Source organism: Leptonotus elevatus, chromosome 13, assembly GCF_054856555.1.
Source record: "Leptonotus elevatus isolate MCC_2025b chromosome 13, RoL_Lele_1.0, whole genome shotgun sequence".
Taxonomy (NCBI): domain Eukaryota; kingdom Metazoa; phylum Chordata; class Actinopteri; order Syngnathiformes; family Syngnathidae; genus Leptonotus; species Leptonotus elevatus.
The window spans coordinates 2,465,577-2,478,676 of record NC_141251.1 but is presented as its reverse complement, the minus strand read 5'-3'; the positions used below and the strand labels follow the sequence as shown (position 1 = coordinate 2,478,676).

The 13,100-nt window shown below is 43.2% G+C and overlaps 2 protein-coding genes and 1 long non-coding RNA gene across 10 annotated transcripts in view; 1 reads left to right on the top strand and 2 right to left on the bottom strand.

Annotated features, from left to right (window-relative positions):
• LOC147163459 (uncharacterized) overlaps positions 1 to 4,332 on the bottom strand; it is a 73,408-nt gene extending 69,076 nt beyond the window's left edge. For 3 of the 4 annotated variants that reach the window (XR_015096876.1, XR_015096877.1, XR_015096878.1), the window contains exon 1: positions 573 to 902. This is a non-coding gene — a long non-coding RNA (uncharacterized LOC147163459). Of the gene's footprint in view, positions 1 to 572; positions 903 to 1,526; positions 1,652 to 3,611 lie in introns of those variants that run through there. The other variant, XR_015096879.1, reaches the window with a different exon arrangement.
• On the top strand, positions 178 to 10,973 carry LOC147163458 (atlastin-2-like). 2 transcript variants are annotated; one of them, XM_086092990.1, is made up of 14 exons: positions 178 to 326; positions 3,645 to 3,817; positions 3,892 to 4,101; positions 4,647 to 4,781; positions 4,860 to 4,964; positions 5,045 to 5,095; positions 5,166 to 5,222; positions 5,340 to 5,432; positions 6,023 to 6,161; positions 6,234 to 6,361; positions 6,438 to 6,494; positions 6,587 to 6,658; positions 7,294 to 7,725; positions 9,211 to 10,973. In XM_086092990.1, exons 1-14 carry the CDS (start codon positions 251 to 253, stop codon positions 9,376 to 9,378), a joined length of 1,896 nt encoding a protein of 631 aa, XP_085949116.1. In that variant the 5' UTR covers positions 178 to 250; the 3' UTR covers positions 9,379 to 10,973. The 2 variants fall into 2 exon arrangements, with proteins under 2 accessions (XP_085949116.1, XP_085949117.1); XM_086092991.1 differs by having other exon boundaries at positions 8,147 to 9,359.
• Positions 10,970 to 13,100, bottom strand: part of LOC147163457 (equilibrative nucleoside transporter 1-like) — a 31,652-nt gene continuing 29,521 nt past the window's right edge. For all 4 annotated transcript variants that reach the window (XM_086092994.1, XM_086092993.1, XM_086092992.1 and 1 more), the window contains one exon: positions 10,970 to 12,836. In XM_086092994.1, coding sequence (XP_085949120.1) covers positions 12,725 to 12,836 — 112 coding nt within the window. In that variant the 3' untranslated portion in view covers positions 10,970 to 12,724. The remainder of the gene's footprint in view (positions 12,837 to 13,100) is intronic.

Here is a 13,100-nt window from a genome sequence, read left to right as displayed (position 1 = left end):
CTTGCGAGTCTGCCCACTTCCTGACACATTAAGGAACGTGTTCACGCTAAAGCCACGTATTTTTTTTTTTTTTTTAAATTGACATCTGTCACCTTTCGTAACCTTTAAAGTGAACGCTCTCGTGGCTGTCAGGGGGTGAGAATTTTTAGAGCGAAAAACTCTCGAGTCGTGGATTAACATTTAAGCATGGAAACAAGCGGCGGACAGCAGTGTGCTGTGACGTCAGCGCGGCTGCTAGCTCAGACCCAAGATGGCGGAGGTGAGCGGGCTGAGGAGCAGAGCTCACTTTGAGCCCAACTGCAAAAACACACGAGCTAATAAGCAAGGTAAGCGGCTTCTCTTTCTCCGCGGACGTGGCCGCTGCGTGCGGGCCGGCCAACGAGTGGTCGGAAACACGATCGGCGGTTCGTTCGGTTTTGTCTTTTGTCCCTTAGCTCGCTTGGCTGTTAGCCTCGGAAGGCGCGCGGCGTCCACGTTTGGGCTTGTTTGTTTCGTCACGACAAAAACAAACCGCTCGCTTAACAGCGGGGAACAACGAACCACCACCGCGACACGGTGTATAGTATTCCCACCTTGGCACCAAAGCCGCCCTCAAGTGAAAGCACTGTAATACGAGTCGGAGCCGGACACCCAAGCGTCTCACGCCGGGACACCTGTCCCCCTTTTTCGCGCGTCTCTGCCACTTTCACCTGGACACGAACCAGGCGACCGACTCGATCCTCGTGCACCAGACCCGCCGCAGGGCTTCATAAGCGGCGTTCAAGTAGCGAAGGATTTCGTGCTGAAAACAACATACACACACACTCTGGGTCAATCCCGTCGTTCCGCTAATAATCCGGATATTTTTACACGGCCTAATATTAGTCCGCTCGCTGAGCATCCATGTAATGAGGCTAATAATGTTTTGCTGCCTGGTGCTCACTGTCATTATCGCTTTTTGTACTGAGCCAAAGTGCATCATTTTTCATTAGTGAAATTTCACGACAAAGCATTCGTCACAAAAAATTATTTTTTTTTGGTACAGGTTTTTTCTTCTTTCCGCCATGTTATTGAATAATATTAATTGTACATCACTGGCATGGACAGAATGCATTGAAGTGGTGGGTTTTGGTCCAGCAAAAGTGGATCATTTGCCATGGCACACCTAATGGTCTTGCTTGGGGAATCAGTGGACTACGCTGTCTAACAATGGATTAGTATGTTGTTTTATTTTTGTCCCAAAGCTTTTGTCATAGTAGCTTTAAGCGCTTCCCATAGATTAGTGTTTATTTGTCCATAGCTTTTCTTACGGTCGCTTGAAACCACGTTTTAAATTCAAAAGGCCACGGAAACAGATCTGGCATCGTTTTTATATGGCCCGTTAAAGAAAATCACTACTTCATGTTTAAATTTGTTGAGAAACTAAACATATGTACGTTTTGTTGGCTGGCTTTATGAAATAATAATCTTTAAAAAAAAAAAAAAAACACTTGTACAGCCGGGTAAATCCGTTATCTTGCATGTAGCTATGTCTACTTTAATACAACCTTGCTGCTCTTATTGTGCACTTTGTCCTCTTGATCTCTCAACAATTGGACGTTTGCCCCGCTCACATCCAGAGAGGCCCTGGGATAGGTGGATGTTTTGTTGGAGAGTTGGTGGTGTATTCGCCCTAAAAAAGATTGATTCGTTATTTTTTTTTTATTTTTTTAAGAATGCTTTCACATTCCTAATAGGTCACTTTCTGTGGTTCGAATCAGCTTGTACACTAGATATCGGCTCGGTTTGTTTTCAAAGCTAAGCGGACGAAAATGGGGTCACGGTCGATAAAGCATGTGACGGTGACGCTGCTGTCTTCTCTTCTTTGGTCAGCGGTGGGCATCAGGATGTAAACAGGAAGAAGGTTAGTGCAAGCCATTAACGCTAAACACCAAGCTCCCGCATTCTCATGAAAAGCAGTTGACGTTCAAAAAATGTGTGCATACAAAACCTCTATATATGCTTAAACAGGTTTTTAGTGCAAAGTGGGATTAAATTCGTGGAATGTTGGTATTTAACTGTGCACACAAGCGCCTCTGTTTTCCCAACCACTCATCTGCAAGTATGCACTATCATTAGTCCCGCTGAGGAAAGTAAAGCCTTGTTGGGTTCTTGTGTCAGACTGTCAGTCTTTGTTAGTCCAATTAGTTTTTTCTGAAGCCCTGCATCATTTTTTTTTAAAGCCTCTTATTATGATGTACTGTCGCACCAGATCTGCCAATTATCTTGCATTTGCCTTTTTATTTGGAGATCATCGAAGGTGAAATGTTGCTGCAGCAATTCATCAAATAACTCAAGTCATTTGACGACAAAGAAGGTTGAACGGCGCTGAACCTATTTTTCATTTGATTTGATCATATTCCGTATTTAACGGCGACATGGTAAACGGTAGGACAATTATTTTGCGGGCAGTGGAAAGGGAGCTTTATTGGCACTTGTCTTGACTTTCTTGTAGCTTTTAAAGCGCTTAGTGCATGTCACATTATAACTGAAGTAGGTTAGAAAGCCTTGTCAGAAATCCTCAGTGTTGCAAGACGGCTTTATGCAAACAACTTTTGCCCCTTTTTTTCCACATGAGAGATTACAAATGGCAAGGGTGAGCGTGTCCTAACCAGTAGGTCATTAGTTGATAGTTTGCTTTGGCCCCATCACTCGCCTTTTCGAGTGAGCAATTCCCCATATTAGGAGTCCAGGGACCCGGTGCAGGGGATTAAGAAGCTCACGTTGATTCTCTTTTCTCGCCCGATATGGTTAAAGAAAGTGATGCGAGACAGGAAAAACTCGTCCTCATCATGAAGCGCTGACCTTTTTTTTTTTTTTTTTTGTGTGTGTGTGTGTGCGCGCTTGGAAAAGCGGGCCAGTTAACATCTGCTCAGCAAACGATAAGGAGCAAGGTGGCTAATTTTAGTTTGCCCTCCCGAGGTGGACGCGCACAAGCTAGAGTTGTCAGGAATTAGCATAGCATAACACAGGCTCGGGCTTCTCTTCAATAATGAACAATTACAAGCGGGGAGATGGAAGCATTACGCGGCGGGACGAGGCTTTTCAGTGAAGGGTTTGAATTATTTACAAAGCGGGGATGAGCGCTACTGCCTGCAGCTGCGGTGAGTGGATGGGGCACTCGAACCCTTATTTGTATGAGGCGAAGCACATTTGAATGAGTAATCGAATGAATCGTTTGACGAGCACATGCTGCGGTCCTTAATTTGATAATCGATTTAATTTTGTCAGCTCCATTTCAATGGGTGTAAATTCTACTCTGATTTTCTTTATTCTCAGGCCAGCGCATATTTTGCCAATGTTTAAAATGACATTTTTCATCATAAGCCTTGTTAGGAAGTGAGTGTTCCTAAATGCCCCCCCCCCCCCCCCCAGTAGCGTTGAGGAAAAATTGTGGCCCCCTTCCATCATTTATTTTGCCCATCTTTGCTGTAGACATTGTCCTTGTACTTTTTGGTCTAGTGTCCTATGTGATTTTCAGTGCACGGCTATTTCTGCGTGACCTAGATCCCTGCACAGTGAAATAAGACTGGAATGCAGTGAAAGTTCGTCATACATGCTGCGTGGCCCAAATGGGGCAGAGATAACCTCACTTTTTCTTTTCTTTGCTTTTTTTTCTGGAAAAGGCTCGAGCGGTGTCCAAGATGTCCCCGTCGTTCGACGCAGTCACAGGCCCGCTCTAGCCAGACCCGAGGACCTGGACCCGGATGATGACTTGCTTCCGGGGAAGATGAACTCCGACTGGGCCACGGGGGCCGGCCTCGCCCCGTCACCCGATGACGGCATCCAGGAATCACAGGTTAGGCGTCGACATGCACGTTACTTGATTGTGTCGGCGAGACCTTGCTGTTCAAAATGTTCCGCTCTGGCCAGGGCAAGGAGGACGAAAAGGCCCGGCCGGTGCAGATCCTGCTGGCCAACGAGGACGAGCACAGCTTCGAGCTGGACGCCGCCGCGCTGGAGAAGATCCTGCTGCAGGAGCACGTGCGGGACCTCAATGTGGTGGTGGTGTCGGTGGCCGGCGCCTTCCGCAAGGGCAAGTCCTTCCTGCTGGACTTCATGCTGCGCTACATATACAATCAGGTGGGACGCGCTCCTACTTTGACCAAACGTGCTCGTCAAACGACGCTTTGATGTTTGTTGACATAAACGACAGAACGTGATACAGCGCGAGCATGGCGAGCTGGGGATCACCTTACAGCCATGTGGTCTTTCACACCCGCTCGAAACGCATGATTTGGAATGTGAAATTCTCACAGCTAAGCGGACACGAGTCTTCAAGTGCAAAACAAAACGTTTTTCCAGATTCTTCATGGGAAGGAAGAGTTCCCATTATTTATCCGTTTTTTTTAAATCATTTGAATATATGGCCAGAAGTGCATTTCTGTCATTCTTTTTCTTTTCTTTTTTTTCCTTTTTTTTTTTTTCTCTTTTTCTTTAAGTTCATTTCTGTCATTCTAATTCCAACAGTTTTTTTCTTGGTAAGGCAGCCCTAGTGGTTGTAACTTGTAAATCACTTATTTGCTCTGGGCGCTTGTGTAAACATACTTCATGGCCAATACGTGTCATAAAGTTTTCCATAATATTTGCTCACCTTTTCGCCTCTCATTGCTTGCGCGCATCAACAGCAAAATAAGCAGTGGATCGGCGGCGATGACGATCCGCTGACTGGCTTCAGCTGGAGAGGAGGCTGCGAGAGGGAGACCACGGGGATTCAAGTTTGGAACGACGTCTTTGTGGTGGACAAGCCGGACGGCAGCCAGGTAGTGTCGCGTGACAAAAAGTACGTGTGGTAATCTTTTGATATGAGAGGATTTGTCACGTTTTTTGCTATTTTTAAGGTGGCCGTCCTCCTCGTCGACACGCAGGGAGCCTTCGATAGCCAGTCCACCATCAAGGATTGTGCCACCGTGTTTGCCCTCAGCACAATGACCAGCTCTGTGCAGGTTTGGTCTATCCTTAAAAAAATAAAAATAAAAATAAAAAACTCACTCTTATATCAGAAACCTGTTGTATTTTTTCCCAGGTGTACAATCTCTCGCAAAACATTCAGGAAGATGACCTGCAGCATCTTCAGGTTGGTTTTGTTGTCTTGAAATCTTCCCAAACGACAGTTGGATTTCATTTGTCTTTTTCCACTCGCGCAGCTCTTCACAGAATATGGCCGCCTCGCCTTGGAAGAGATTTACTTGAAACCTTTTCAGGTGCTCACACCCTCCTCATTTCAAGTGTCTCCAAATTTAAAACTACAATAAGCGATCGTTTTCTAAGCCTACCTGGTATCGCTATTTTGTTAAAACGATATTTACGTCCTTCTTTAGTCCCTCATGTTCCTCATTCGGGATTGGAGTTTCCCCTACGAGCACGACTACGGCCTGGAGGGGGGCAACGCTTTCCTGGAGAAGCGACTTCAGGTGAGGCTCATCTGATATCGTGATGTCCAAAGAAGCGCGTCTCAACGTTTATCGTAAAAATACACCTAAAACAATTTTTAGGACATGGAAGACAGTCACACATAAGGGACAAATCTGCAAGTGTGTTCCTACTGTTCTTATAGGGTGTGGTGCACTCTGACCAACACAACACAACACACCACACACGATTATCTTCACCAACCACAAGACTCCTCCCCTAAACCAGCTGTCTGATGTAGTACCAAGAGTGACCTGTGAGAGGCAGCATGGGGCACCCAGACAAAACTGTGGTAGTCGAGCAAGACATAAAGAAGCGAGGCTAGCTGTTTTTCATTTACTCGCAACAAAAGCAGTCGCTCAATTGTGTCTGGCAACGGGCCAATCTTCCTGATTGGCTCTCGTTCAGTTTCACTGGGTTTGGCACTACTTCTCTACTTGCATACCCCACATGACACGGTTGTTGCCCAGGATCATCTTTCAGAGACAAGCAAGTCTTTGCTGACTGATGGATGGGGAGAGGGGACATTGCATAAAATAGGACCCACCCGGAGGTTACAACGTGACGCGCGTGACGCCATCCCCTCCCGCAGGTGAAGCAGAACCAGCACGAGGAGCTTCAGAACGTGCGCAAGCACATCCACTCGTGCTTCTCCAACATCGGCTGCTTCCTGCTGCCCCACCCGGGCCTCAAGGTGTCCACCAACCCCAACTTTGATGGCCGGCTAAGAGGTAAAAAAAATCGGTAAAATAGACGTCGTGCCGTGCGTCGGACGGGCTGGATCAGCAGTTGCTGTGTTTCAGACATTGACGGGGACTTCAAGCGGGAGCTGTCGCGGCTGGTGCCTCTGCTCCTGGCCCCCGAACGGCTGGTGGTGAAGGAGATCGGCGGCAACAAAGTCACGTGTCGAGACCTTGTGGAATATTTCAAGGTACCTCTTTTACACAAAGATGCCACAAAACAGAAGATCCCGGCTTTGCAATCATGTGAATCTCACACCCGTTTAGGCGTACATAAAGATCTATCAGGGTGAAGAGCTGCCTCATCCAAAGTCCATGTTGCAGGTTGGATGTGCATTTTTAACCTCTCACCTGTTATGCTACTCCTTAAAGATTACCAATCTCAATGTTTGTCTGATTTGTTTACCGTTTGCCAGGCGACGGCAGAAGCCAACAACCTGACTGCCGTAGCAGGAGCCAAAGACATGTACAGCAAGAACATGGAGCAGGTCAGTATTTTTCGTTACAGCAGAGGGATTGAAAATGACAACTTGGTGTACTTGACTCATTCACTCGCAGCCATTTTCACTGAAGCAACCCCCTTTGCTCCCAGCTGTTTTACTGGATTTTGACCGATTTTGCAAGGCCCGCAGAATATTGTGTTCTTTTGCTATAAATGCATTAGCATATAGCTAAGTTTCATCATTATTCAGAAATCTGTTTAAAACAGTGGGGAAAGGCGCTTTTTGCAACATGCCCGTGGTTGATCTCTTATACTCTGCTGCCACCTGCTGGCCGTATTTGTAATAACTGCCATTGCTTTAATATCTTCAGTTCAAAGGCTGCATCAAAGCCTTCTGTATGCTGTAGCATAAAAAAACGGAAATACGTTTTTAGGACCATGGCAATATTTAAAATGGTACGTTTTTGGGAGCAAATGAGTTAAAAAAATAAATTAAAAAAACTTGGCTTTTCCACTTGTTGGCCACTTCATTAGTTACGGTTAAATCTTCAAAGTCCAATGTCGACAAAATCGTCAATGAAAAAATGCTTCAAAAATGAACATTTGAAGGGTCACACTTAAACGGTACCCTCAGCCCCAGTACCAAATATGGACTCACCCCATTTTGCTGTGTAATTTCAGGTGTGCGGCGGTGACAAGCCGTACATCGCCCCCGCCGACCTGGAGCGCTGCCACGACGAATTCCGCGAGCACTCGGTGCGCTATTTCCGCTCGGTGAAGAAGATGGGCGGCAACGAGTTCTGCCAGCGCTACCAGAACCAGCTGGAGGCCGAGCTGGACGAGTCCTTCGGCAACTTCTGCAAGCACAACGACGGCAAGAACATCTTCTACGCCGCGCGCACGCCCGCCACGCTCTTCGCCGTCATGTTCGTCGCCTACGTGGTGTCGGGCGTGACGGGCTTCGTGGGCCTGAGCACGCTGGCGGCGCTGGCCAACCTGCTGATGGGCCTGGCGCTCTTGTCGCTGTGCACGTGGGCGTACGTCAAGTACTCGGGCGAGTTCCGTGAGGTGGGAACCATGATAGACCTGGTGGCTGAGACGCTGTGGGAACAGGTCAGTTATTTACACAAATGACTTGCTTAACGTTTTCATTCATATCCCATCATGCATGTGGAAAAGAGTGTTGCTTACATTGATTTCCCGATTCCAGTCAGCAACTAAGGGCGTATCTATGGCGACAATGGTCAACCAAACGAAAAAATTTTGTCCAGAGACAGCGAACTAGCTTAATGCTAACATAATGCAAAACCCCATAGATGGACTATGGGAAATTTGCATTAATGTGCGAGAAGCAAACGTTTGACAGCCGACGACCCTTCACCTTCCTCTCTCTCTTTTTTTTTTTTTTTTTTTTTGCACTTCCTCCCGCCAGTTACCTCCATTTTTTCCCTCTTTCATTCCTGATGATCCTTTTGGAGCTTTCTCCTGGGCCTGGCGGGTAACTGCTCCTCTTCCTCCCTGCTGTGCTTCTCAGGTGTTTTCCAAACTTTGCAAGCGCGTGACGAGGGGCGTGGCGTGGCCCGCCGCTCTTCTGGCGTTGGGAGCGCCGGCGTCAGGCCCGGCGGCGGCGCTCTCGCCCCCCAACAACAACTACCGCCAAAGGAAGAGCCGCTAAGACCGCACGTTGTCGCGTCCACACTTTTAGCCGTTTGTTCACGTTGGATTCTGTGGCCACGCCCACGACAGGATCTCACGGTTGCTATTGGTCTTCTTCTTACAGTGTCTTGTGTTTTTGGACAACTTATCAGTTGCATTCAGTTTTATACTTTGGGTTTTTTTTATTTTTATGATGTGCATGCTCAAGGACACCCCCCCTTATATATATTTTCTTTCTTTTTTCCTCAAACCCAGTGACAATATTTACACAATTATAGCTAAATAAAAGTAGTAGGTAAAATGTTATCTGGAGAAAAAAAAAGTAGTGTATGCATTTTTTAATACATGTAGGTAAAATTGTTTTTTAAATATATTTATATTTTTATATAGTGTATATAATTGTTTTTAAAAAGGTAGGAAAAATATGGAGTTTGAATTGTACACTATGTAGATAGAATGTTTTTTTTTGAAAATGCAAGAAAAGTAAATGTTTAAAAACCTGAGGTATATTTACCCATGGATTAGAGAATGTTTTTATGTAAATTTGTTTTGGCACAAAGAGAAAAAAATCTACATAATTTTAAAAAGTATAGTAAGTAGTAGAAGTATAAAAAGTATTTAATACTGTAGATGAAAAAAATATATAAACAAAAATTGTAAAAGGTATTTTCGTAATGTATGTCGGTAAAAATATACTACAGGTCCAGTATGTACCGGTAGATGGATACTGTAATTTATATGTAGGTAAAAAGCTAACAAAAAATAATAATTTTTCTAATTTGTATGTTTAAAAAAACCTAGTATAAAATATTTTGTGCCATTATGTAGGGCACAGGTTTCTTTGATGTAAACATTTTTATTTATGATTGTAGTGCTCTGTGAACACATCTCACTATTTGTCCCTCAGTGTTGCTTACTTTGTGTCCTTTTACCGTGCCGCAGGTTCTCAAGCCGCTCAGTGAACATTACATGGAAGACAACGTGCGGCAGACTGTGGTCAACTCGTTCAAAGCCAGCCTGACCGATTCCGGCGGCAGTGGCGGCGGCGGCGGCTCGTCATCGTCCTCCTCTTCACAGCAGCAGCAGAACGCCAAGTTAAAGACGCACTGATGCACTTCCCTCTTCATCATCACTCTTCCTCATGCGCTTAGAACTGTGACGAGTAGATCAACACACCAAAGCTTGCAGTGGCCTTTTGCCAAAAAACATTTTTCTTCTTCATCCTCAACCATGGACGCCAACGCGTTGCCTTGAAAGCACAACTACTCCCAACGAGGTCTTCAGGAAACAAAATGGAGGGCAAACGCAAGCATTAAGACGCTGCAGTCTTCACACTCCATACGCGAAGACGTGTTTGTAACCTTGTGGCATTGTCATCTATAGAAACTGTAAGAGCCATCCAACCATCGTGTTTGGATTTTCGAAGCCAAACACTTTGAAGTGGTTTGTAGTCCTAATCCTGCGTGGCGCTCGGAGGAGCTAAGGGAGCCGTAGAAGCATTTTCAACTATGCTGCCTTTGGCAACGTTGCACTTCACAGAAAACGTTTAATTTTCTCCCTGACTGACATTTTTGACACGATAAAGCCAATTAAAAGTGACATTGAGCAAGTTGAAGGCTTAAAATGTCTCTTAACATATAGGTTAAAAAAGCCCACCCCCATACTTTTGTTTTCTGGCTTTATGATCTTCACTTGTTTTACCAATTATTCGAAACTTAAATTTGCTCCTTAGCTGACATTTTGACATTGAGCAAGTTTAAGGTTTTAGCTGGCTAAATTGCTTGTCTCTTGAGTTTTTAATTTCCTTCTTGGCTCAATTCCTCATGCTTTAAGCTTAGTTGGCTCAAAAAGGCTTCTTCCTCAAAAGGTATTTTATTTTTCCATGGCAACACAAAATAAACGGTTTCTCTATTAAAATGTCCATCATTAACAGTAATTATAAAATGTGTTAAAACTATTACAATTAGAAACTATTAATTAGCATAAATGCTAATTTGCCGCTTGTCTCCTCGCCTGCTAAAAAAAAACTAGTTCAAAGCTTTAGCACGCAGACTAGAAGGCTCATTTAAGTTTTTTGTTTTTTTTTGTCTTTGTTTTTTTACATATATCCTTTAACAAAGTTTTTTAATATATATAATAGAGGCTTAATTTTGACATTGACGTATTAAAACCGGTTAAGAGTAGCATTGAGCAAGATTAAGGCTTTAGCTAAACCTGCTATGTTGGTGCTCGTCGGTAGCCCCTGCCGCTCTTTAATTTTGGACAAAACCACTTGACTATTTTGACGTTGAATAATCACCAACAATGGTTTGTAATAGTGTTAAAACTGTAATGACTCAAAATGTGACTTAACGGTCGCGCTTCTTCGATTCTCAGGAGCCACTAAGCTGGTAGTAGCCTCATTTGATCACCTCAAGCGCCAGTTTTTTGGTTACACATTGAGCCTGCATGTTAGCTGTTTAAATAAACTTTGAATGTTTTATAGAGAATCAAGAATTCGTTTGGCTCAATTTACCTTTCCATTGTCGTCGTCGTCGTGTTGCTGCTGTAGAAGTTCAAGCAGGTGTTTAGACGAGTACGCCAGAAAATGTTTGGCTGAGTGAGGCGGAAGTGTGATGCCTGTCCACCTTTTTAAGAACACATTTATGGTAATTTATTTTTTGAATAAAGTGTTTACCTTGGGAATAAATCATTGATAAGACCCATTTAAGCTTTTGTTTATTTTTTACGCGGAGGTGCCTGCCTGACTAAAGTGAGTTTAGCTGTGGTACCATGAGTGACCGTATGAGGGCGCCAACGTTTGCTCCATGTACTATTACAAAAAGCCACGCCAATAATACAAATCTATGCCTTTAACAATGGTAGAAAAATAAACTCGGCGAGTTTGTTTAAATATACAAAACACTGAAGATGGCAGCAATGTCTTTACATCCAAGTGGTACATTGCATGTCAGACACTTATTTTTTCAACGAAGTGTTCGTTCGTTGGGCATCCTGCTAGCAAGGCTAACGAAAGGGAAGTTACAATACAAAGTCGTGCAAATGGAGACGTAACATTTCAAAGGAAAAAAAGTCAATCAAATAAAGTTGTAATATAGATGGGAGTCTTAAGAGAAGTCTATTTTTTACTTTTTACAAAAATAAGCTTTACATTACAATTTTGGCAAGTCATTACAACAAACTATAAAAGATTTTTGTACAATTTAAGTATATATATTTTAAGTTTCTGGTAATTAGATACAATAACATTTTTAGAATTAGTGTAATACACTATGAAATTGTAATTCATAAGTCATTTTATGAGGAAAAAGATTAATGAAACTTTAAAATATATTTGATTCACTTTGAAAAATTAAACGGCATTTTGGTTATAGCCTTATGAGAATAAAGTTTGAAAAGGGGAACAAATCTGACTTTGGTGAGTTAAAAAAAAAAAGTACAACCAAAAGCTATACATTTTCCAAGATCCGCCACCCTCCCGACCCCGTCACTTTACAAGCTTCTTAGAAGTCATCTTCAGTCAATTTGATAAAAAAATTATCTTAAATTGTTAATCTTCTCTGCTCCCCAAAATATTGTAATACCAATTTCCAAGAAGAGTCATATTGTATTTTAGTATAGCTTTTTTATATTTGAGTTTTTATATAATATTAAAACTCAACATCTGAAGAAATAGCCCTATTGCGTCAACAAAGTTGTCATAAAACCTATTTTTTCCCCCCAAACTAAATTTAGGTCAAACAACCTTCTTATATTGTATCTACTTTTTAATACAACTGCAAAAGTGATGAGAATTAGCACTCATGCTAAAACATTTATAGCAATGCATCTGCTTTGTCCAATTTTGTGACGTCCATCTCAAACAAAATTACAAAAAAATTGTAACTGAAAACTATATACTGTTTTTTCACAACACAGCTGCATTTTTTTGAGACTAAACATTTCTATTATTTTTTTTGTCTCACATAACTTATTTTTCAGAATATTACCAGTTTATTCTCATGACTGTTACTACATTCTCATGAAATTGCACCTTTACAAAAATAAAAAATAGTAAATTCTTCTCATTGGCTGACAAATACATTTTTGTTTCTCTTAACTTACTTCTTTGTACAAGTCTTCTTCTTTTTTGGTGCAAACAAATATATGATAACCTTAAAAATAGTGAAAAGATGAAAGGAGCCTTATCCATAAAAATGTCAAATAAGTTATAATAGAGGCTCTTTCCATACAAAGCTACTAACTACTATACTATATATACTATGCTAACCCTGTCAACTCAATGGTGTCAGTCGCTTTTTCTTGCTTTTTTAGCTTATATGGTTTCCACGGTGAGGCTGAGGAGGTTCCTCTGGTCTTTTCCTCAGCAGAGGCGTTCTCCCGAGCACGCAAGGCGTAAGAGTAGATGGCGTTACTTGGGTGTGGCCTTTGTTTTATATACGAGGCGGCGGCCATTTTAGATGATGGCACGGAAGGCGAAAGAGAGGGCGGCCCCCAGCGCCAAGCCCAGGGACAGGAAGAAGGCCATGACAGCCCCCGCCGTCTCCGCCTCGTGCTGCGACACTTTCCTGTACAAGCACACATACAACATTCACTTGCGCTTATGTCCAGAAGTGGCAAATGCAGGTCCAGAAAGTAAAAACCCTGCCACAGTTTGGCTTTAGCCACTAGCTAGCAGTTAAACAAGCCCCATTGGAGCTAGCTAGCTAGCTAGCTAGGACCTGGGGCTAAAGTCAAACTATGGCCCCTGATGCTAGCTAGCAGGTAAACAAAAGCACCATGAAAAAAAATAATAAAAATAAGCACCATGGTAGCTAGCTAGCTAGCACCTG